Source organism: Petaurus breviceps, unplaced genomic scaffold, assembly GCF_028583685.1.
Source record: "Petaurus breviceps papuanus isolate PSGF00001 unplaced genomic scaffold, PetGlider_PUasm1.0 91133, whole genome shotgun sequence".
NCBI classification, from domain to species: Eukaryota; Metazoa; Chordata; class Mammalia; order Diprotodontia; family Petauridae; genus Petaurus; species Petaurus breviceps.
In genome coordinates, this window is record NW_027187419.1 from 97,580,165 (window position 1) to 97,606,401 (window position 26,237).

The 26,237-nt window shown below is 36.2% G+C and overlaps 1 protein-coding gene across 2 annotated transcripts in view; it reads right to left on the bottom strand.

The window, feature by feature from the left end:
* LRP2 (LDL receptor related protein 2) overlaps positions 1–26,237 on the bottom strand; it is a 264,762-nt gene that overhangs the window by 121,229 nt on the left and 117,296 nt on the right. For both annotated transcript variants that reach the window (XM_069080640.1, XM_069080638.1), the window contains exons 23-34: positions 25,736–25,855; positions 25,521–25,637; positions 23,518–23,895; positions 22,046–22,294; positions 21,028–21,239; positions 19,702–19,886; positions 18,234–18,462; positions 16,230–16,407; positions 14,756–14,884; positions 8,096–8,262; positions 4,013–4,156; positions 721–830 (exon numbers count right to left, since the gene is read on the bottom strand). In XM_069080640.1, the coding sequence (XP_068936741.1) occupies positions 721–830; positions 4,013–4,156; positions 8,096–8,262; positions 14,756–14,884; positions 16,230–16,407; positions 18,234–18,462; positions 19,702–19,886; positions 21,028–21,239; positions 22,046–22,294; positions 23,518–23,895; positions 25,521–25,637; positions 25,736–25,855 (2,218 nt within the window). The remainder of the gene's footprint in view (positions 1–720; positions 831–4,012; positions 4,157–8,095; positions 8,263–14,755; positions 14,885–16,229; positions 16,408–18,233; positions 18,463–19,701; positions 19,887–21,027; positions 21,240–22,045; positions 22,295–23,517; positions 23,896–25,520; positions 25,638–25,735; positions 25,856–26,237) is intronic.

Genomic DNA, 26,237 nt, shown 5'->3' on the forward strand with positions numbered 1-26,237 from the left:
GGAAACAAACAAATTAATTTAAAAAAAACAAATAGTAGAATAAAACCAAAAGATTAAAAGGGTAGGGAATCTAAGATATGTGATATAAAAAAACAACTGACCTGGAAAATAATTCAAGAGATATCAATTAAGAATTATTGGACTTCATGCAAAACATGATTTAAAAAAAAACCTGGATAATATACTTTAAAGAATCACAAATGAAAACTACCAAATCTATTAGAATCAGAGGACAAACTAAAGATAGATAGAAAAAATCCACCAATCACTTCCTGAAAGACACTGGTTTGATTTAAGTCCCAACAAAAATACCACTCTCTACAAGAAGTCTTTCTTGATCCTTCTTTAATTCTAATGCCTTCCTCTTATTGATTATTTCTCACTTATACTGTATATAACTTGCTTGTACATATCTGTTTCCTGAATATCTTCCCCATTAGACTGTGAGCTCCTTCAGAGCAGAAACTACCTTTTGCCTTTTTTTTTGCATTACCATTGCTTAGTTTGGTGCCTAGAACATAGAAAACACTCAACAAATGTTTATTGACTGACTAAATACTTAAATACTAGGCACTATATTAGAACCTGGCGGTGCAGAGATAAAAATGAAGCAATTCCTTTCCTCACAATTATATCCTCCTGCATGTTTGGTTGTATTATACTTTAATACTATGAATCAGTTTGATGCTAAGAAGATCATGTGCAATTTTGTAAACTCACCCATTGACAGGATCAATAGTTATGCCAATCGGAATGCCAACTCCAAGAGAGGTTCCATCATTGGTAATCAGAGATTTTCTGTACCTTGTTTCACCTCGAAGCGTTAAAACCTTGTGGTAGAAAAACATAACATAAAAAATAATAAACAGCAAGAAAGCATACATATCATGACTCATAAAGCATAAACATAGATTGGTAGATGTTCTCATCAGATCAATGTAGGGGGTTAGCAAGAAAATAGAAGAGTATGCTGAGAAATAAAATATGAGACAAAGTAGAAAGTGTCAAGTGGCATGCAGACAACAGCATATAATTGTGTGCTTCAGGGTTATGACAAAAGAATTCTATCAAATAATACCAGAAAAAGAAAAATCATTCACTCAAATGTATTCTCAAGTTCCCTTAAAATTTTAAGTGAGAAAAATTCTTCAGGAAAAAGTATTTCTCACTGAGGAAACTTTCAAGATTACAACCAGAAGGAACATAGCTTCAGAAAGGACCAAAAAAATTTATAATCTACTTTTTTTTTACTTAGAGACTTTACTGATTTTAAGATCTAAAACACACAAATGCCATGTCACATATTCTCAGTACTAATTCACCTGGCTACAATATTATCACCTGTAATAGATTACTAAAACTACACTACACATGGAGTTTGTTCTAAGTTGTAGCAAATTCTGTTCCAAATCAACAGCTAGTCTGATGAGTACCATAGAGTCACTATGGTCTCGGAAAGGAAAGAGTCATTAGTGAGCCTCCAAAAATCAGGCAGGGCTTTTCAATGTGGGAGATTAGGCCAATAAAAATACTTTCAAGTTTTTACTGGTATGAAGACTGCCTGGACTTTATCTGGGAAAGATGAGGGATAATGACAATAAATATTTAAAGAATACTTATTGAGAAAACAGAGAGCAAAGAACGAAGCAGGTTGTAAGGCAGACTAGAGACTGGGATTCTTGACCCAACTCTACTGTGTGAACCAAAGACATCTAATTTCTATAAGACATCAGTTTCCTAGAAAATGAGGGAACTCGATCTCTTAGTCCCATCAAGCACTAAGATCTTTCACTTGAGGAGTTTTGTCACCAAAAAGTACATCAGTGGAAAAATCCACAGTTTCTTGCAACTCATATTTTATTTCTCAGCATACTATCCTATTCTCTTGCCAAGCCACTAGTCACTGATTCTATGAGTCTCCCTTCTTTCAGACTCTTAAGATTGCCAGGAAGCCTTTCATTGCAACAAGTCTTTCATTTCCCAGAGTCTATGATTTTCTTTGTTCAAAAAGAAAGCCTCTTTTCCTTGTTTTTCTACATGGATGAGGTTCTCATCCTCTCGTGCTTTTCAAACTCCTTCTTTAGTTGCAAAATTCTTTTTAGAAAATAGACATATAGCTACCCCTAGTGGGAACCTGTGTACCCATTTCTTCAGCACTTGTATTTTTACATTGAAATTAAAGAACTATCTTCATGTTTTAAAAAAAGAGACAAATAGTAAAGAAATGACCTCTTTTTATTAATGAAATTTATATAATTTCTTAATATAATTAATGAAACTGGAATTGGCAGAGAACAGCTTCGCTTATAAATAAATCAATGTCATTTAAATCCTTCCCAAAGGGAAAAATAGACCAAAGATACCCAACAGTCTAATTAATCCAAGGTCATTCTTCCTAAAGGACTTTTATTGATAATATAAAAATACTGTAAAAGACAAATGCTGATCCAATTGAGGTAAATTAACTTACATCAAAGTCCAATTAATTAAATTTCGGACATAATATTTTGTTTGATTATTTGTACATTCATTAAATTACACAAGAATCAGGATCAACTTAAAATCTTTTCTTACATAGCTAAATGACTGCTAATATTCTGAGTAGTGAATGTCTATATTTTATTCAATACATTCTATTATGTATTCCTCATATTGGTTATATTTCATCTTACTTAATTCCATCTGGTTTTATAGTATTGGAAAAGATAAAAATTTATTAATATATCATGCTTTCTTCTTACTAGGTAGCATCTAATTTACTCTAGGTCAGTTGTGTTACCTTAATATAACAAGCTCTACTTGCAATGTTCCCTTCCTCTTTCTAAACTTACATTGAATTGAATAGAATTCAATAAGCCACAAACCCAAAGAGTTGACAATTCATTCTTGAACAGCAACCACTACCTATGACACATAACAAAATATAGCATTTATTCAGTATGGTTATAAAAAATTATCAAACTCAATCACCATCCATTTGGTTCCATATGAATATAAGCAAATAACATTTCCTTCTCCTCTCAGTATAGTCATATATTGATTCAATAGCTTGAGTTGCTTCTACAATTAGCCTAAGGGCTAATGCTTATCACATGCAATAAATCCATCAAAAGAATTCAGAATTCAGATTTAGTTTCTGTTCCCAAACTAAGGCAGAGACATCCAATAATCTGCCTCAAATCAGAAAGGTAATATTGACTTTTAATTAGAACTGAAATGAGGAGAAAGGAAGAGAGAAAGCAGCAATAACCATTCTTTTAAAAAATTCATTTTCTCCAATAACTCTGAGGACTTTAGTCTCCATATAAACAAAATATTCTTCCTCTTTTCTCCATCTGAGTATAGAAGGAAGGAGATAAACAAACATTTATTAAGTACTTACCATGTGCCAGGCATTGTCCTAAGTGCTTTGCTAATCTTATATCATTTGATCCTCAAAATAGAAGCAGAGGTTAAGTGACTTGCCCAGGATCACATATCTAGTATCTGAGACTGAATTTGAACCCAGGTGTTCCTGACTCCAGCACTCTATCCAGTGAGTTACCTAGATGCCTAGATTCTTTTTCAATAATTTCAAAATCTACCTTATTATTTTATTTTTAATTTATTATTTTTCCAAGTGATTATCTTCATATGGCTAGAGAACCATTTTTTTTTTAATTCCTCATTTGAGAAGCAAGGCAGAGAGCTGGTACAGTACATAGAACACTGGACTTGGAATCAGAAAGACCCAAGTCCAAATCCCTCCTTAGATACTAGCCTTGTGACACACGTGCCTCAGTCTCCTCCTTTGTAAAATGGGGCTAATAATAGCACCTATTTCATAGGATTAGAGTGAAAATCGAATGATATGAATTATTGAATACTTTACATATGTAAAGTATTCTATAAATCCTAAAGCACTATATATATATATATGTGTGTGTGTGTGCGTGTGTGTATATATGTATATATATATATATATAATTGCTAACTGTTGTTTAAAGAAGATAGAAGATTGTGGAATAATTACCTCAATCGAATGTGTTCCAGGATTGGTATAATAAAGATTTCGAGAGATCCAGTCTAAAGCTAGGCTTACTGGAGATCCCAGAACAGATGCAGGAGCAAACACTGTCCTGTTGGTGCCATCTGATTTTACTCTGTGAATTTCACCCTTAGGGAAAAAAAAAGGCAAAGAAAATTAGATAATTTCAAGGACAGGGATTCTTTTTTTTAATATATTTTATTTTTTTTCCACAGTTACATGTTAAAACAATTTTTAAAAAAATTTTTTTAATTTTTAGTTTCAAATTCTATCTCTCCCTCCATTCCTCCCCTCCTCTTAATGATATATTTCTTTTTTTTTCTTTTTTTAAAGCAATCAGCGTTAAGTAATTTGCTCACAGTTACATGGCCAGGTGTTTCTGGGTGGGTGCTAAGTGTCTGAGCCCAGGTTCAATCCCCAGGTCATCCTGACACTGGAGCCAGTGCTCTTACTCGCTGTGCTACCTGGCCGCTCCCCCTCCTCTTAATGAACATGCCTTTTCCTACCAAATTCTTTATTTGTCTAATACTTCATATATTTGACGCAAAAGTAACAACCACTATGTTTTTTCATTGGTGAATGCTCCTGACTGCCAAATGTCAAAACCATGCTTCTGCCAATGCCTCATCCTAGAATTTCCCTCATTACCTGAGACCTTGTTGCCCTGGAACATCAAATCTCCCCTTCAACCTTCTCAATCTGGAATATCCCTCACATGGAGCCCTTTAAGGGAAGCTTACTTAGGGGAGGCTTGCTTGGAGGAAGGCTTTCACACCTTTTGCTAATTTCTAATTAGGCACTGAGTCATGAGGGTTGTGATACTTTCTGGTTCTGAGGAGTGTATATATACTCTGAGTTAGGATTTTGCTTTGGGGGTTTGCTTACGAGAAGGATCTTGTGATTCCTTGTCTAGATTTCTGAGTGGCCATATGTTTAGAGCTCCCTGAGTGCTCAGCTGTAAAGGATTTCTCAATCTAGGGATGTATATAAAGGGTATAGTTGATTATTCAGGCAGTCAGAGCCCTGTCTGTTGGTCTTTATTTCTCGGCTTGTATTTTCTCTGTTTGCATTTTCTCTGAAGTTCAGGGTTCTGACTTTTCCCCTGAACTAGTGAATGTAATTTAAAGATTGTTGACCCCTTAAGCAGCTATCTTTCCTAGTAAAGCAAATCTAAGAACCTGGGCTAGCAGCCATCCTGGGTATGCCAGTATATTTGCCCCTACAGACCTCCATTCTATGGAGGTCCTAAAATGATCTTAATTCCCCTCCCAGCCCTGAGTCTGGTTTCTGGACTTCAAAACCATGTTACCAATCTGAGCATCTTCATTTCCACCCTTCCTCCCATTTGGGGGCTTTTATGTGTGATCTTTACCCATTAGAATGTGAACTTCTTGAGGGCAGGGACTGAATTTCTCTCGGCTTGTATTTTTATTTCCAGTGCTTAGCACAGTGATTGGTACATAGCAACCACTCAATAAAGGTTTATTTCCTTCCTTCCTTAATACCGGTGACATAATAACTGATTTTAAGTGTACAGACGGAAATGTATGCACTCCAGCTTGAGCAGAGTGAGAAAACAGGGTTCACTTCTTAGATTATAAACTAAAGTTAGTGATAAATCTATTTCTTCTTTTATGATGGGAATATGATCAAAATGACTCCACCAAAGATATGAAATGTGAGGCCTGGAAACTTGGTCTCATGAAAGGGGTACGTTACTATGGAGCCAAAGAATCCCCAAACTGTCTCATCTATGTCACTTCTGCACCTTCTCTTACTCAAATTCAACCAGGGACACATGATATCGGGTGATCTTGAATTGTTCTCTGTTAGGTTAGAAGCAAATGTATGTACAGCAAATAAAGTGAGCATAGAGAGAAACCAGGGAACTGATGCAGGCAGGAGTAAAACCCTCAGTAGCAAACCCACACTTAGAGAAGGAACTGGCTTTTTGCCGAGTGTGTATGGAAGTTGTGAGAGATTTCTAGCTCAGGTTTGCTGCATTCCCAAACCCTCCAGGGTCCTCCTGTCACCTTATCCAAAGGATTCCTATTAATTTAGATTATATTATTTATTTAAACTTATATTTAAGTATTACATAATAATTATTAATAAATAATCATAATAAATTAGTAATTGCTGTGAAGCATCCTGTAGAAAAGAGTTAAAGAACCACAGCATAGAGGTTGCTAAGTAACCTCCAGGGAAATTCGTAGTGCTGCTCAAACACTTCCTAACATATGTAATTTTCTTTTCTCTTTTTTCTTCTTTCTCTTACCTCTTTTATTTTCCTAGTTTTCTCTCTCTCTTTCTCTCCATTCCCTTCCTAATTCTTTTCTTTTTCCTTTCTTTTTTTTCTCCTTTTCTTCTCCCTATGTTTTAGATCTGTCAGTGGCATTCAATGGTACCACAGCCATTGTTTAGGCCTAATTGGTGGCACTCAGGGCAAAAGGTTGCTGACCCTTGTTCTGGGGCAATTTCATGCTTATATGTGAATGTTTCAATAAGACACAGGCTGATGGGTACCAGGCATTGGCATGCATTAGGAGATTTTATTAAGGAAGCAGTGTTATGTGGTGGGAAAATTATTGGCTTTAGCATCAGAAGACCTGAGCTCAAGTCTTAGTTGTAACACTTGTTATGTATGTCACCATGGATAAGGCTTAGGCTCTCAGAGTTTCAGCTTACTTATTTGTCAAATGAAGATAATATTTGTGTTACCTGCCTCACAAAATTGTTGAGAGGAACCTCTTTGTACACAGTAGCACAGATATGTGAGATATTTTTTTTAACTAAGAACTGTGATTTCAAAAAAAAATGACAAATGTTGGAGGGGATATAAAAGAATTAAGACACTAATATACTATTGTTGTGAACTGATTCAACCATTCTAGGGAATAATTTGTGCTATAAAACCATGCATACCCTTTGACCCAGCAATACCACTCCTAGGTCTGTGTCCCAAAGAGATAAAAAAAAAGGAAGAGGACTTATATGTACAAAAATATTTATAACAAGCCCTTTAGCGGTGGAAAAGAATTGGAAATTGAGGAAATGCTCATCAATTGTGGAATGGTTTTCCAAGTTATGGTATATGATTGTGATGTAATATTATTGTGCTGTTATATGAAATGAGCAGGATGCTTTCAGAAAAACCTGAAAAGACTTACATCAGTTGATGCCAAGTGAATTGAGCAGAACTAGGAAAACAGTATATATAGTTACAGTATTGTATGATGACCAGGTGTGAATGATTTAGCTATTCTTAGCAATACAGTGATCCAAGACAATTCCAAAGAACATATGATGAAAAATGCTAACAAAAATGTTTTCTTCCATGAATAGAAAGTAAATTTCAAAAAAAGAAAAATGCTCTCCATCTCCAGAGAAAGAACTGATGGAGTCTGAATGTAGATTGAAGCATTTTTTTTTTACTTTATCTTTTTTTGGGCTCTTTGCTCTCATTTCTTTCACAACATGACTAATATGAAATGTTTTGTATGGCTATACATATATAATCTATATCAAGTTGCTTGGTTTCTCAAGGAGGGGAGGATGGGAGAGAATCTGGAACTCAAAATTTTTTTAAAAGAATGTTAAAAATTATTTTTAGATGTAATTGGGTAAAAAGGGGAAAAACTTAAAAAGGAAAAAAAGTCCTCTAAAATCTAGAGGGAAAAAAACAACTATAATTTCATCCATGAAGGGAACTCTCAGGACCAAATTCCCTCCACCAATGCAAATCTACAGTTTATCATCTAAAAGAGCTGCCTTTCCTAGAGCACATTAAGTGGCTTGCTCACGGGTCACACAGATTGTATGTGTCATAGTGTAGTTTTAAACCCAAGTTTTCTAGACCACAAGTCTGGAACTTAATCCACTATGTACACTATGGCTAATTTTCAGTAATATAATTATGGGTGTCCAACTAATCAAGAGATTTGTTAATTTCATCCACTTCTACACCATTTCACCAATTACCACAATACAAAATATATTCTTCTCATAAAGACATTGCGCAAGTTTTTCCAAAGTGACCTTAGATGTTCCCTAAAATATAACACTCACTGGATTTTCAACCCAATAGATGTACTGCTCTGAATCATCAAAGTCAACATCGAAACCATTCTGTATCCCTGCGATAGGAACCATGGCATCATTGGTTTTCTCCTCAGGATTAAGGGAGATTCCATAAATTATATTCTTTCTTACAGTTATGAGGAAGGGCTGTTCATCTGTGAAAATAATATGACATCAATCAGAACGCTATTCTAATATTCTCTGCTACTTAGAGAAATGGAATGCAACAGGCTCTTAGGTTTTTGTGGGATAAATTTTCACTATAGCAATAAATGCAAAGCACAAAAAACATTTATCCAAACAATCACAGTCATACAAAGGTTAGCAAAAGATCTTAATAAGGCCCAGTACCCTCAATTTTAGAGGTCCTAAATTTCCCATCTGGTCTTAAAGATCCAGTGGTCTTTTCACTGCTCTACATGGAGGGGAAGCAGGGTCCTGCAGAATAAAGACAGGATCATCAATCAGACAAACTGGGTTTGAATCTTGGTTTGACCACCAATCACCTAACTGTGGGTAAGTCCCTTCACCTCTCTAAGACTCAATTTCTGCATCTACAAGATTATAGAGCAGGATATCTAAAAGTCTTCTCTTCCAACTCTAAAGCCTAAAAGAAAGGCACTGCAAACTCTCCATAATAAACCATTCCATGCTTGATGAATTTCAGATTAGGAAGTTCTTCTCTTTCTTAAATAGCTACTAGAATCATCGATCCAGAGCCAAAATGGCCCTCAGCAGTCATCCAACCCATTGATCTTAGAGATGATAAAACTGAGACCCAGAGAAGGAAAGGACTTGGCCAAGTTCATACAGGAAGTAAATATTAGAGGCAGGATTTGAAGCTAGGTCTCCCAATTCTGGGGCCAATGTTTTTTCCACTGTTGTTCCATTATTCTTCAATTGTGTCTCACCCTTCATGACCCCATTTGGGGTTTCTTCACAAGATACTGGAGTGGTTTACCATTTCCTTCTCCAGCTCATTTTACAGATAAGGAAACTAAGGAAACAGCATGAAGTGAGTTGCCCCAGGTCACACAGGCATTAAGTGTCTGAGGCTAGGTTTGAACTCAGGTCTCCCTGACTCCAGGCCAAGCATGCTACCCATTAGGCCACCAAGCACACTTTCCACTGTGCCAGGACACTAAAGTCATACCGCATTTCTATAGAATCCTAAATCTAAAGGTAGAAAGTGTCTGCTGTCCAACCTCTTCATTCTACAGATAAGGAAAATGAACTCCAGGAAGGTTACATAAAAAAACCTGAGTCCAGTCTGAATTTCTAAGTCTGAATTATACAAAAATGTTAAAAAAAATTATGCTGTATTTAGATGCAAAATGTTCAAAATTAAAACCATGAAAGTTAATCAAGCATTGCCTAGTAGATGTCTTCAGGAGAATTTTGTTAATAAATAGGAATGATTTGCATTTAGAAAGTTAACTATCTATACATAAATTTGTAATTTTAATATTTTAAAGATGTTTAAAATGTATGTTCTCCATTGAAACAAGTAACCCTACTAAAAACTTTATGTTATTAGCTCATAGATTATAAATTACTTTCAAAAATAATGAAAACTTCAGGCTAACTTCTGTCCTAATTTTCAGAAGTTCTAAATTAACAGAACATAGACACAATTTTACCATATATTTCCTTCAAAAGAAGGAAATGACATCAAAATGTGTTTTATGGTTTTAATATTGGAAAAATACTATTATTAATTACATACTGTTGTTCAGTTGTTTTTCAGTCACATTTCACTGTCAGTTTTCTTAAGTAAAGTAAGTTTTCTTAGCAAAGATACTGAAGTGTTGTTTTTTTTGTTTGGTGGGGGTTGCTTTTTGGAGGGGGGAGGGAAGGGCAATTGGGGTTAAGTGACTTGTCCAAGGTCACACAACTAGTAAGTGTTAAGCGTCTAAGGTCAGATTTGAACTCAGGTCCTCCTGACTCCTGGGCCAGTACTCTATTCACTGCACCACCTAGCCACCAAAAAGAGGCAAACAGGATTAAATTACTTTCCCAGGGTCACACAGCTAGTGAGTGTCTGAGGCCATATTTGAACTTGGGAAGATGAGCCTTCCTGACTCTAGGCCCACCACTGAGTCACCTAGATGGCCCAGTTACACACAGCTCATGATAAAAGACTTATGTCTTCAGTTTGACCTGATAAGCAGTAAACTTGGAAGGATTCTGCTAGCAAATAATTTTTCTAATTTTATATTCACATTTAATTTAGGCCTCCTTTTTTTCTAGTATTTTGCAAAATCACACTTACTGAGTTAAGCATAAATATTTCCTGAGGAACTATAATAATCAGGTCTAGGCTATAAGACTACCTCTGAAATTTGTGAAAATATAATAATAAAAAAGTAGTCAATAGTCTAAAAATCTCAAAGATATGATTTTATTATGATGTGCTGAATTTAAGATATGGATGGATAGTAGATCTATTATTTCGTTGGTACTGGGAACTCCTGGGTATGGAAACTTCCTCTATCAATGTAGTCTACACTCCCTCTGAAATTTATAGTTTTGGAGATTTGCCCAGAGCACAGTGTCAAACTCAAGTAGGAATGGACCATTAATCCAAATATGAGAATCCTTGTGGACAGCATATTTAATTAGTTTTAAAATGTAATGTTATTTATGTTGTATTATATTTTTATTTATTTTGTTAAATACTCCCAATTTAATCTGGTTCCTAGAGAGTACTGTGGGACCATGTAGCCTGATGGTTCATATTTGAAAACTTTGGCCCAGAGCACTGAGAGACTGTGATTTGTCTAGGGAAACACAGCAATGTATATCAGAGGAGGTACCTCAACCCAGGTCTTCCTAGTATCAAGGTCAACTCTCTATCCATTATACCATACTGCCTGTAGGATTTAGAACCAGTAAAAGCCTTCAGGTCAAATCGACAAATATTTGTTATCTTTTATATTACAACTGTCCATAGTTACTAAAAGCAAGAAGTATTTCCAAATCACACAAGATTTTTTAAAACTCCTTTCAGATCCAATCCCCAAATGCCTTAAGTAAGCAACTCTCCTTTGGCTGGAGCTGACACAATTTCTACCCATAGCTGGATAAGACTAAACCTAGTGGTGGAAAAACCTTTTCATTTCTCCCCAAGGTCACTGCAATTCTCTTTCTTAAAATAGACTCATTTCCTGTCTTATTACTCATGGATTTCTTCCTTCTTGTACTATTGTCCAGCTTCTGTCTGAACCATTGATGACCCATGTATGCCCTAAAGGGTGAACACTTATAAAGCACTAAATGTGGCTTCATCCATTGTTATAATTACTAAAAGATTGTGAAGTTGATTTAGGAAAAGAGGAACAATGGAAGATGGCAGTGGTTCAAGCAATACATGGGATAGTGAAGGCAATGGGAGCAGCATAAAAAGTACTATTTGGAAAAGGAGTATGGGTATTAGATGTATTGAAACCTCCTCTTTTCTTAAATCAACTTCCCAATCTTTTGGTAATTACAACAATGGTTGAAGCCACATTTAGTGCTTGACAAATGTTCACCCTTTAGGACATACATGGGTCATCAATGGTTCAAACAGAAGATGAACAATATGACCTTGGGCAAGTCATTTAACCTTTCTAGACTTCTCTTCCTCAGCTGGAACATACATTGTTCTAGATGTCCTCTCAGATCTCTCCCATCTCTAAATCTATGATCCCATAATTTCCCAATACTACTGGTCAAAAGGCATTGTTTTCTTTCCCAGTCCAGAATAGAGAAGTTGTTTGAAATGATCAATTTGAATTATCTCTCCTAAATCTCTTTATAAAAGGATTAGCCTTATTTTTAATTAACACATATTGAAGTCACTCAGAAACCTATTTGGAAAGACTGAAAAGTTTCCATCTCAAAAAGTCTGTCTAGGTCATAGAAAAAAATGACCAGGTCATATGAGAATCAACAAAAGATACAATGGAAGAAGAATTAGCATCCATCAATCACCATCTAGTTAGTCATGTTGGATATGCCAATTTCCAGCACAAAATTTGACACTATTGCTATCCTGAAAGAATCTGTTGTATCCCAAATGTGTATAGCTCAGTCTAATCTTTTTTGCTGGCAGACAAATTAAGAAATGTCAACAAGGATTAGGTTCCGAGTAAATCTCTGAAGAAAAATGGCAAATGTCTATCCTTTTGTAACCATTAGCAATAATTAAACCTTTCACCATGGAAGGGACAACCATCATGGCACAGTACTATTTCTTGATAAGCATCTGACTTAAATCTGCCCTATCTGTATTATATGAAGGTACCCTAAATTTCCTAGTTTGGGGATATATTTTCCATTTGGAAACTGATTTTAATTCCAGATTAGAGAATCCAATATTCATTTTAAAAAGAAAAATTAAATCAATTGCTGGGGAAATAATGTGCCATTTGAAGATCAGTTATTAAGCGTTGTCTCTTGCCATCTTTCATCACTTGGCCAAATATATTCGTTTCACTTCATTTTAGTGTGTGCCCTGAGATTTAGGTTTTGTGCACACTTTTAAGTTTCAAAACAATAGAGAATGAGAAAAGGCAGGGTTTTAGTCACAAGGCACATATTTTGACATTATCTTGCTTTTTCCCAAAGTAAATTCCTCAAGTGGAACAATGATGTCTTTTTTTATTTTCTAATTCGCCATAACACAAAGCTCTTTGTACAGAGGATGCTATGTCTAATGAGCATTAGTCATCCGGGTAAGGGAAATATCACTGAGGCAACAGGAAAAACAAACTGCTAAACTAATAGTGAGTGATGTTTCATATAGTTGAAGTTCTTGGGGTGGCTAGGTGGCGCAGTGTATAAAGCACCGGCCCTGGAGTCAGGAGGACCTGAGTTCAAATCCGACCTCAGACACTTAACACAAAACTAGCTGTGTGATCTTGGGCAAGTCACTTAACCCCAACTGTCCTAACTTCCCCCCCTCCGAAAAAGCAAAAAATAAAAATAAAAAATATATAGTCAAAGTTCTGCATTACTTCTTAAGTACAGACTTCAGAAGCTTCTATTCTTCTGCCTTGTCACAGTCCTACCTTCACCTACTATATGAGAGAAAAGGTGAGCCAAGAAATGATTCATTTGCATGCTCACCCATAACATTATGTCCAATTGTGATAGGTACCTTACAAGTAATTTATCTTGATTCAGTACAAGCCCATCCGATGAGATTTAAGCATTTACTATGTGTAAGGCTGGAGAAGGAAATAGCAAGCAACTCCAGTATCTTTGCCAAGAAAATCCCAAAAGGGGTTACTGAAAAACAACAAATGTGTAAGGCACTGTGCTAAGCACAATGGATTTTTTTTCTTTTCTAGACTTGTGATTTCATTTGTGAAAGCAACTCCTGGTGTGGTAATTCCCTCTACCAATGCAGATGAGCACCTGCTCCACAATTTCTAGTCTTAAAAACTTGCCTGAGGCACTGAGATGTTAAGTACCTTTTCCAGGATCACAAAGCCTGTATCAGAGATAGGACTTAACTCAGGTCTTCCTGGCTCCTTGGTCAGCTCTGCCACCCTATATACTATATGCCATGCTGTCTTCCTATTACAGATGCACAAGATACAAGAATAAAATGAGAGAGTCCTTGCTTTCAATTTTGTTTATAATTAATCTGTAGGGGTGGCTAGGTGGTACAGTGAGTAGAGCACTGGCCCTGGAGTCAGGAGGACCTGAGTTCAAATCCGACCTCAGACACTTAACACTTACTAGCTGTGTGACCTTGGGCAAGTTACTTAATCCCAATTGGCCTCCAAAAAGCAAAACAAACAAACAAAAAAAAAACCAAAAACACTTACAATTAAAATCAATCTGTATAGGGATCCAGTATGTCTTTGCAGTTTATACCATAATTCCTTACAAATTATACCATTATTCCTCCATCCCTAGCCTCCTTGAAAATTTAGCTTACATGTCACTTCCTATACGAAGCATTTTCTGATAACCTCCTTCAACTGCGAGGTCCTCCCAACAAAATTACCTTGTGTTTACTTTGCATGTGTCTTCCCCAATAGCAATGTGCTCCTCAAGGGCAAGAACTATTTCATTTTTCCCCTGTTATTCTAGCCCCTAGCATAATATCTGGCACCTATGCTTAATAAATGAGTTCCCCAATAGGTACTTAACAAATGCTTATTGATTTACCTATCTTCAAAACAGAGATTAAGAGGGGCAGCCAGGTGGCGCAGTGAATAGAGCACCAGCCCAGGAGTCAGGAGGACCTGAGTTCAAATATGACCTCAGACACCTAACACTTACTAGTTGTGTGACCTTGGGCAAGTCACTTAACCCAAACTGCCCTGCCTTCCCCCTCCAAAAAGACAAAAACAAAACAAAACAAAATAGAGATTAAGCACAGCAGTACAATATAGCAGAAAGAATTTGAGGCTCTTTGGTTCAATTAAAAAATTCAACAAACAATTATTAATCATCTACTGTGTACAAAGGCGCTGAGGTTAGATCTGTGTTCTAATACCAGCTGTGCCCCTCACAAGCTATATGACCTTAAGTCACTTCACCTTGGGTCTCATTCTCTTCATATGCAAAATGTGGAGACTGTGCTATGTGCTCACCAGTCTCTTCCAGCTCTAAAGTCATTTACAGTCATAAAACAAAACAGCACCATACCTCTCAAGCAGTTAATAGAATCAGAAGAAAGAGTCCACCCTGAAGGACAAGCACAAGAATAAAACCTTGGTCCTGATGAAGAAAGCAAGCACAGGTGACTACAGGGGGCAGATGTACATGAATTTGTGCCTGCAATTTAAAAAAATCACATATACAAAAATTAATATCAAATCTGTTTCCCATTTTCAATTACAGAGTATCAGTCACAACATTATTCTCCTGTAGAGCGTGCTACAATGGCATGGTTCTCCTACGCGTATTCACATTTGTAAGCAAAGTAGTTTTAGTATCCACTATGCAAATTAATGGAGCTTTTATGCCTGCCCCTAACTTCCTGCACTGTCTTCCTCTTTCCCAGTGACAGATTCCTCACCCTAGAGGTAACAGGGACAAATGACCTGCTTAAGTTCACAGAGAAAGCAAGTGAAGAGTCAGAAATGGAATAAATAGTCAATGGGTCACCCTGACAAGTCAACAAAATATGACTGCTAATCCCTATTTATTTGTTTATCCTTAGATTTAAGAGATGAACCACTAAGCGAATCTGTACCAAAAGTTGTTTTCTATTTGCTAAATGTCTAGGATATTTACTTCCATCCTGGTATCTTCTATCCCAGTTTTGAAAACTTTAATAAAGTTAGAATATTAGAATCACATATTCCCCAGATTCACCAACCAGTTCCTCATCTGCCAAATGATGGAATTGGTTAAGATGATTAATACAATCTCTTCCAGCTCAAAATGCTATAATTATGATTCATGTCTCTTCTTCCCTCTTAAACCATAGGTTCTCTGAGAACAGCAATAATGTACATACTCTGACGTTTGAATAGTGTTGTACACACTTTGTATATGTGTATCTGCAGACCAACTGAATTATCTACCTGGCCCATCAGAAAAGAAAATCACAGGACAGCACTCTAAGAGTACTTCCCACCAACAAAGAGAATGATCTGGGATATCACACAATCATAAGAGCATACCCTAAGGGATAGGGAAGCTGTCCATCACTTAACAGATGAGAAAACTGAATCTCAGAGAAGTTAAGTGATTTGCTCAAGGTCACTCAGGTACCAAGTAACAAGACTGAGATTTGGACCCAAATACTCTGACCCTAAATCCTGTACTTTCCACTGTACCACACTGCTTCTAAGGTGATCACAGTAGCCTTGCTATCTAACATATATAACTCAGCAAGTCAGAGTACATAAGGAGACCAAGGGGCCATAAGAAACTACTACTGTAAATCCGTTTCTCTTAGGCTACTCACAAATTCAGATTTATTTCTGTCCAATAAAGTGGTTCAACTTTTTAGCGCTAAATAGAGGTGTTGGAAATTGGGAAGATACAAGGGATCCTATAGTCCAAATATTTACTAGCAAACAAATGACTCAGTAGCATTCTCATAAGCATTCCCAGAGTAAATGCTTTTCTTCTACCCACAGTCCAGTCTACACAACTTAGCTTCACTTACTACTAGGTTGTTTAACTGGGTGCACAGCAACGATTCCCAGAGGCTGGTGAATATTATAAATCATGACTGTTTGATTTCCCCCATGCCACTTGTTGACACGGATGACTCGATGAGTTCGGCGGTCTGTCCAATAAACAAAATCTTCAAAGAGAGTCAAGGCATGAGGATGACGTAATATCTGCAAGGCAGGAATTTTCCAGCTATGAGTTCTTAATTGTGATATTGAGGCACCATACAAAAATTAAGACCAAGGCAAGCAGAGTAGAAAACAATGCCTCTCTAATAAATTAGCCACTTTTAGACCTTTTCCACTTAATAAAAACAGAAAGTACTGTGACTATCCTAAAATAATCTCTCTCTTTTTTTTTTTGCTTTTTGGAGAGGGCAACTGGGGTTAAGTGACTTGCCCAAGATCACATGGCTAGTTTTGTGTTAAGTGTCTGAGATCACATTTGAACTCAGGTTCTCCTGACTCCTGGGCTGGCGTTCTATTCACTGAGTCACCTAGCAACCCCAAAATAATCATATCTTGCTTTGTGGCACCTACATCTTTCAAATAACTTTCATACCTCTCATCTCAGCCTCATAACAACACTGCTAAGTAAGTTAATCGGGTCTCCTTATCCCCTTATTACAGATGGCACCCTGAGGCATAGAGAGTTTAGGTGATTTGCCTGAGGTTTACATAGGTAGTTAGGACTAAGTTTCTAACCCCATGCTTTCTCAACTATACTATATTACTTCTCATAAGTTCATATTCATTGGCTTGGGACAGTTTAGGAAAAGCCTTCGGTAAAGACAGGAAAGGTTTTCCAAAGTTCCATCAAGGCTGTGGCTTTCAGATCTTCAGTACATTCTTGGCAGCTGAACTGCAGAGTTTTAGATCTTAATTAACTACAAGTCACTGAGAGTTCCTTGTTAAATGGAAAACAGTGCATTTTTAACTGGTGGAGTTAACTGCAACAGAACAAAATTTTCAATGACAGAAGCAAATTGATAAACTTCTTTATTTCATTATTCATTGTTAGTAACATAAAATATCAAGACTACATTAAAAAAATTGTGGAAGAAACCCTGTAGTTCAAATAAGTGACAGGAGTGATTGATGCTACCAACCCTTTTCCACCTCTCCCCAAAATCCTCTCTCCTCACTTCCATCTGTCGGAATCCAGAGGTCCCTTCAAGATTTAGCTCAAATTCCATCTCCTTCAAGTGGTCTTTCCCCCCTCCAAAAAAAGTATTTAGATTTATTTGATACATATTTTTACTTATTCTTCTATGTACTTATTCTCCCCAATAACATATAAACTCACTGAGAAAAGATTCTTTCATACCAGTGTTCTTCCTCCTCTTTCCCTGTCCTCAGAAAATTACTTTCTATTTCTTTAAGTATATGTTCTATATCTGTGTATATGGTATTTCCCCCAGGAGAATGTAGGGTCCTTGAGGGAAAAGACTGTTTTGTTTTTATCTTTGTATTCCCAAAATTTAGCATAGTTTATGACACATAACAGTATTTTAATAAATAAATGCTTGTTGAATTCTGTGTTAGGGCATTAGCTAGTCACAAGGTTTTTTTTTTTCCCTTTTGTGACTTACAATGGAGCATTATGGAACTGAAGGATCTGGCTTTATATTATTCGATATCATAAAGGAGTCATATATATATCAAAACTGCAGCACATTGGTCCTTTAGAAAATTATAATAATATCTATTAATTTAAAAATAAATTATAAAATTACACAACTAATCACTTTAAATACTACTTCAAAGCTAATTAAAAGCTAATAACCAACTAGATTCAGTAAAAGGTCTTCTTTTCTATTATTCTCTCAAAAAACTTATCCATACATTTCATTTCTCATACTAAAATACCTCTTGAATCCCTGGTATTTTACACTGCATGACCCTGTCTAGAACACTGAACGAGATTTGCTTCTCAGTTCACCTTATGCCACTTTGACCCATAAGCTTTTTAATATTTTTTTTCATTGCCATCTTACCAAATCACTGGCTACCACCTGCCTCCGGTAGTTTCCATCATAATCGCAAAAGTCAATGTAATCAAGATAAGCATCCGCGAAGTAAAGCAATTTATTGGGGTAGTCAATAGCCAAGCCATTGGGCCAGTAGATCTTATCTTTGATGATAATGGTGCGATTGGTGCCATCCATACTGGCCCTTTCAATTCGAGGATTTTTCCCCCAGTCTGACCAGAACATCAGATGTGCACTGTGAAAAAATGCTAGTTACTGATGGTAGTAAAGTGGTGAAATATTCAAAATGACAGCCATATTGATATTTTTAAATAGCCATTTTCAATTCCAGATACAAGCTAAAGGTTTATTTTGTTTGTTTGTTTTACAATGCAAAACCCAAATCAAAATATAATCTTCTGCCATCTGGGTATTTTTCCATTGCTCTCTTGCCAATGGAGTACATGATGACATCTGAGATTTTCAACACTAATCTATCATTTATAGAACCACTGAGGTATTTCATTTTCTGTCTGAAGATGACCTTGCATTTTTCCCAGAACAACCTTTACATTTTACAGATGAAGAAGATGAGTCATAGTAAGGTTAAATGATGTCCCAGAGTCCACCTGGCTGGGCAGTAGCAGAGACAGGCTAGGATCCGAGTCGACCCCATCCATAGCTCTTTCCACTGTATTTCCACTGTTGCATTTACAATTAATAGAAAAATTAAGAGATTTGTGAAATCCATCTGTTTCAGTTCATATTTTATAATGTTTAAGATAGGAAAATCAATTTATAAACATTCATATTTATTCCTAAAGCATTTAGATATAATACTTTCAATTGTCAAGGGAATCAGATATAGATAAATATAGCCCAATTCTCCAACCTACATAGAGGACTGGGTAATTTAAATTCATGTGAAGAAGGTCTCCTGGTATTTTTACAGAAATGAGATCATTTGTCCTTCTTCTTGAAGAAGAAAAACAAAAGAAAAAAATTTCATCTTTTTTATGACTTGCAATGGAGTGTTATAGAACTGGAGGAGCTAACTCTGTATTATTTAAGATATCATAAAGTAGTCGTATATCAAAACTGCAACCCATCGGACCTTTTATAGAAAATTACAATAGTATCTATTAATTAGGAAATGAATTATAAAATCACACAGCTAATAATTTTAAATACTGCATTATTAAAAATTAATAATCCAAATTCAGAAAAAAAGAATGTTTGTGAAAGTGACAGATTCGTTTAAAAGCAGCAACAAAATAATTTTATGCCTGTAACTCCCGTGACTCCAAAGTCTTTTTTGAAATAATCTGTATTTATAAATTAAATTAGAAAAAAAAAACACAAAAAAAACTGGGGATCATTTTAAACACTGTAATTCAGATATAAGCTAAAGCCTGTTATTGTTTCTTCCCCACCCACCTCCCCATTATAATCATTCTGAGATAGCATAATTTTGAAACAAAAAAAAAAATCTTACTCAATTCTGGGATCTAATACTAGTCCCCTTGGGTTTGTTACATTTTCACTAATCAGCACAGTCCTGTGGTTCCCATCCATTTTAGAGACTTCAATTGTTTCCAGAACATAGTCTGTCCAGTAAAGATTACGACCTACCCAGTCTACCGCAATACTTTCAGTCACGGTGACACCACTGTCAAATACCTGTAGGAGGGAGAGAGGGAGAGAGAGAGAGAGAGCAAGCACAAATTCTCTGAGATGTCAAATATATATAAATTTGTATCTATAATAATGTAGGAAAGGCAGTATTCAAGTGAGGAAACCTTATAAAAGTAGTTCTTTTCAAATCAATCAATAAACTATAAATGTTAATAAATATTAAATATAGTATAAATGAATATTAGAAATAATATAATTAAATATCAAATATTAAACATCTACTATGAAACACTCAGAGTTATGACTGTGTTGAACTTTACTATATATAAAACATCAGGTTGAATTAAATTAGTTGTGTTTAAGTTCCTGCAACTAGTCATGGAGTGCAACTTGGTTAAATTAACTGGTCACTTTTTCTGTTACATTGTACAGGTGGAATAGTGGAAGTAGAGAAGAGAGACAGCAATATATAACACTTCAATATGAAGCTTCAGAGTCAAGAAGAGCTGAGATCAAGTCTTACTTCTGACCCAAATTGGCTATATGTCCCTGGGCAAGTCACTTGACCTGTCTCTAAGAATGTTCACTGATCTGCACTGGGGGGGGGGGGGGGGGGGCGGGGAGAGGGGGGAGTTTCCTTATCAGGAATTCCCAATACCAAGTCCAGCCCCAAAATTAAAAAAAAAAAATAGTGTAACACCAGGGCAACAGGATAGCTGAGATTTAGGAGCAAGTTTTGCCACAGATAAGAACATTAAGGTCTAGAGATATAATGTTTTCATTCTTTTACTAGTCTTTATCTTTGCCCATGTGGCCAGAATGAAGGGGACTATGGAATAGACCTTGAAGTCTTCCCAAGCTCTCACATTATGTGAGTTGGAACATAGATTATGTATCTACCTTCTTCCTTGCTCTAACTCTAAAACTGTCATTATCTTGTTGATAAAGATATTCAATCCTCAGGTACACAACCCAGTGCAGCGCTTCTTAAATTGAGGGGTATGTGTTTAACAAATATCTGTGAAATTAATAGCTGTGTATAAACACTTGGATCTTGTACATTAATACAGAAACCTTTTCAAAATTCTTCACACAACCTGTTTCTCAGCGAAAAAGTAGAATAATATTAAAATGGCCCAATAAAAATTAAAAAGTTGGAAGAAATACAGATTGAAATTGCACTTACTACTTTTCGGTCTGTTCCATTTTGAAAAGCACTCCAGATTATATCCTGTCTTATATCAGACCAAAAGATACGGCCACTGAGCGAATCAAAGTCAATTGCTACAATTTGCTCACCATCACGGATAAGTGAATAAACATTATGTCCCTGAGAGGTGATGTTGTCAGCAACTATTTGGTTACGGCTAGCCACCAATAACAACAGGTCTCCAGAAGCTGTGAAAGAATCAAATGAAAAATTTTGATTTTCTTAGAAGGAAAAAAAATGTTCTCTTTCAAATGCTTGATATTAGATACTTTCAATAGTCAAAGAAAGTTAAAATGCAGAAATAGCTTCTCTGAAATTCTTTCATCATATTATTTTGAAAATAGAATATTATTGTTGATCTGAAGCATCTTTCACCATTAAAAATATACATTTCCAGATTCGGTGCACTAAGTTTGCCAACTGAAAGTGATCTTTCTTTGTTCTGAATTCCTACTTAGAGCTTTGATATGGAATTTATATTCTGTTCTGTCTTACCTCACACCTACTAGAATATAAGTTTCTGGAGGCCAGGGACCATGCCTTGAGCATAGTATGTGTTTAACAAATATCCGTGAAATTAATAGCTATGTATAAACACATGGATCTTATACATTAATACAAAAACCTCGTCAAAAATCTTTGCACACCAAAGTTATCTGCTACCAATATAATTTCCGTTCTTTCTTTCAAAATTTATCTTCAAAAATGTCCCAAATCATTAACTGAAAGATAATGAATAGGTATCATGTATGCACTTCATTTTTTAATGTGCAATAAATACCATTTAAATTATTCCAGGAGCAAATTCTTAATCAAACCAAAAACACGATACTAATGTGCATATCAGTAAAATTAAAGCTCCATAAGGACAAGATTTCTCAAGGTTAGGAGAATGTCCCATAGCATAAAGCCATTCCTGACCCATGATGACATTTGGCATTAAATTCAATTGATATGTTGTCAAAGACTCGTCATTTTCAAGAACAATCCTCACCAGCAACTTTGCAAGTCTTCCCATTGCCTTCTAATATATACCCTTCATCACACCAACAGCGGGAAGATCCTCTTTCGTTATAACAATGCTGGCTGCAAAAACCTGGAGTTTCACATTCATTGATGTCTTCGCAGGTTTTAGAGTCATTGGTGAGCTGATATCCAAATGGGCACAAACACTGAGCCCCAAAAGGCCCCTGAATGCACTCATGCGTGCAACCAGCATTATTGTCTGAGCAGCTCTCCTGATCTAGAGGAAAGGCAGAAAATGAAAAAGAGAAGTGTCAGAAATCTTATTCTTCAATTATTGTGATGCAATACTCCTCGTGTGCAAAACAATACAACTTCCAAACAGCCATTGAGAGCTGTATTCACTCGACTAAGTTGTAAGATTAACGGTGCCTGCACTCACTTGTCCTTGTTTATGATACCAACGATCATTCAGCTTTAAAACCTCCTTTGCCAATTTCTACTTAGAGTAGTGGTTGAAACACGGGGGAGAGGAAATTTATATAGAAGATACACAATAACTACTCATCTCAATAATTCAAGCATGCGAAGAAATCTAAGGTATTTACCCAAATGACACCTCAATCAACCTAATCTAGAAATAAAGGGGCTGGCAGGCAGAAGGAGAGGTTGACAAGCATTTTGGGTTACATAAAAGGATGGGGGAAAGTTCTGGGGGAAGAAGAGAAGGGCACAGATGGATTACTTATTATACCACCATTCCCCTCCCTCAGGTCAAAATAGTTGTGGGAGAAGCTATCCAGTGGCTGGATAGTAAATGTCTTCATCTTACATGCTTTCCATAAAATTAATTTTAAAAGAGCACTCTATGCACCTAGACTGTGGGAGGGGGGGATGGAGAGGAATATATTAATGTAAAGGATTTCAGTCATTTTCTGCACAAACACAACACAGTATGAAATCATAAAAATCTAAAATATGTCACAATCATACCTGGCTGGGGTTCATCTGAGAGTGGGCATTGATTAAAGAGGAAAGAAAGAAAGGACAGTAGTTAGGATTACATGCCAATCACAGCCATTTGCAATCACAGTAAACACAAACCCCGAGCTTCATTGTTTTTATGGCGCATTCTGATTGAAATTAGAAAATATTAAAGTTAGAAAACCTAAGAGCACATTATAGATAGAACCAAATGTAATTTAACAGTCTAATAGCCCCATTAATCTTCTTTTTCTAGACACCAACATGAAAAGAAACAAAAACACATGACCAAAGTGTGAAGAATTTAATGAGAAATATTATTCAGTGATTTACTTAAATTAAATTATATATTACCCCCCTCAAACATTTCTAAACTCACAAAGGCATTAAAAATTACTTTCTGTAAAGTGCTACTACCCTTCAGACACCCCAGTGACAGTGACGGTGACAGCATTGGGTTTTGTTATCCTACAGCTCAAAAGGGCTTTATGACCTGTAATCTGTGGTCAGAAAACTTACTGCAAACTGGGGACTCATCTGCCCCATTGGGGCAGTCTGGGATGTCATCACATACTGAGCTCAGATTCACACAGATGCTATGGCCTGGGCACTGCCACTGCCAGCTAGGGCACCGAAAGGGCTGAGTGGGACAATCCCTCTCATCACTCATGTCCCTGCAGTCATTGTCCCCATCACAGATCCAAGCCCTGTAGATGCAGTTTCCATTGTCGCAGCGGAAAAGAGATGGAGGGCAGGTCACGGGAAGACAGCCATTGTGTTCATCAGAACCATCCATGCAGTCCGGATGCCCATCACACTCCCAGTTGTTTGGGATACAGGTGCCATCTGACTGGCATTGAAACTCATTCTGGTGGCACATTCCTGGAGGCCTGGTGGCTAAAAGAGAAACATTTTTTCTCGTGAACGTGGTTCATGATTCCATTGATGGTATTGATTATGGAGTAACTATATGCCCCAGCTGTTCGTTTTGTTTTGTCAATCTCAGTTTTGTGACCTAAGGACAAAGTAAGTGACATACCGATTCAAGACTGAAATAATCCTAGTACTTCTCCAACTGGCTTGTGCATTTACGTTCTTTAAGCATGCAAAGTGCCAGCTCATATGATCTGGCCTTTGTCTTAGTAAGTTACACTGAAGAAGAAAAGTGATTGAGTTGAAAATCTGCTCTTTTCCTCCTCATATAAGAAATGCTTTGAATCACAGATTTGATAAGTAAATTAGATTTTAAATTGAATTCTGAGCTAAAAATTTTCATAGAATTTCTGCCCTCTTTTTCCCTGAGGTATAACTGATATGTGAAAGTGATTTGTATCTTGTAATGTTAATATCAATGTAAGTAGTTATCACCATCATCATGTTTTCATAGCTATTCTATACTAGATGTGTTTAATTTCATATTTTCTTTTTACACTAGGGAGATGAAATCATTTCCCCTAAGGAACCATATTAAATAAAATTCAAACACATTAAATGTAGAATTAACTTAACATTTACAGGAAACATTTATTATGTTATCAGTTTTCATACTCTATCCAGCAATCCATCAAAGCTTTTTTGCAGATGAGAATCTGGAAGTTGCCATGATATTCTAAAGTGAAATAGCGATTCAGCTGCCATTGACAGTACTATTGCCTTAAAACAGCAGAAAAAAATTCCATATCTCATCAAAAAAATGTCAAGATAGTACTTGGAGATTTCTAAACATGTCACTGAAATTTTCTAAATACTTAAGTATTCTCTGTAATTTTTAGTTTGCCTGCCCATTAATTTAATTACTGATCAATAGGCATCTAGGAAACCATTCTTCCCATGGTAAGAAATGTTCCTATTCTATGCAAGTAACTATTCTATTGACAGTTTCCTAAAAGCACAGAAGTCATACCCAACATATACACATAGTGAAAAATAATAAATCGTGGAATTCCACCATCAGATAGCAGCCTAAGTCCTGTCATGTCACACCCATGCTGACCCCAATATTGTCAAAAGAAAGGTGGACAGTGTATCTATGTTATACTTCAGTCTTTCTAATGAGATTTCATGTGAAGTAGTCACATATATTTAACTATTAAAAAAACATTAATTTGGACTCCTCAACTGTGGCATTCATTTGTGATCACATGGATATTAACTTTGTGTTATTTTGGAAGGGAAAAGGAATGGATCAGATTATATCATAAATTAACCTACTAAAAGATGAAAGAAATCATTTTAGAAGAACCCTATGCATAAACACTGGGTATACTAATATAAATTAAATGTTTGCTGTATTGTATTCTGATCTAAGAATTAAATGTCTACATGACAACTTAGTTCCCATTTGAGTTATTATATGTGAATGTCGCACTTGAAAGTAGTAGCAAGAATTCATTTAATATATTTTGTAATCTACCCTAGGCTTTCCCCCAATTATAGTGAATTCATTATTAAAGCCCCATAATATCCATGCTAGCATCATAAAATATTTCCTTCATCTGGATTGTTGGGTGTTTGGCACTTACGACAGCCAGCCTCATCAGAGTGGTCATTGCAGTCAAAAACGCCATCACAGTGGTAAATATTACTGATACATTGGTCTCCACTGGCGCACTTGAATTCAGAAGCAGTGCAGTTATATACTATGGATGAAGGAGCATGGTATTAGAGTTCAACTCATGTAGAAATCACTAAAGACCAAAAATTGCTGAGCAACTATTGAGAGAAACCTACTACTTACTACAACCGACTTCATCAGCTCCATCGGCACAGTCCCTATCGCCATCACACACATAGAATGGGTCAATGCAGCGATGATCAGGACACTGAAACTGGCCTGGATCACAAGTTCCTGTAAAATCTAACATGATCCAAAAACAAGTCCAGATTACACTTCAGTTTTCCATTAACTAGCACAAGAACAACACTCAGAATGTCTCTTTTTTTTAAGCATCTGCATATGGAAGGCAGTGTGGGTCAGTCAAAAGGAAGCTAAACTTTTAAGTTCCAGTGTTGTGGTTGTTGTGCAGTCATATTCAGTCGTACACAACTTTTCATGATCCCATTTGATGTTTTTATTGGCAAAGATACTTGGTCATTTCTTTCACCAACTGATTTTACAGATGAGGGAACTGAGGCAAACAGGGTTAAGTGACTTGTCCAGATCACACAGTTAGTAAGTATCTGAGGTCAGATTTGAACTTAGGTCTTCCTGACTACAGGCCCAACACTCTGTCTACTGC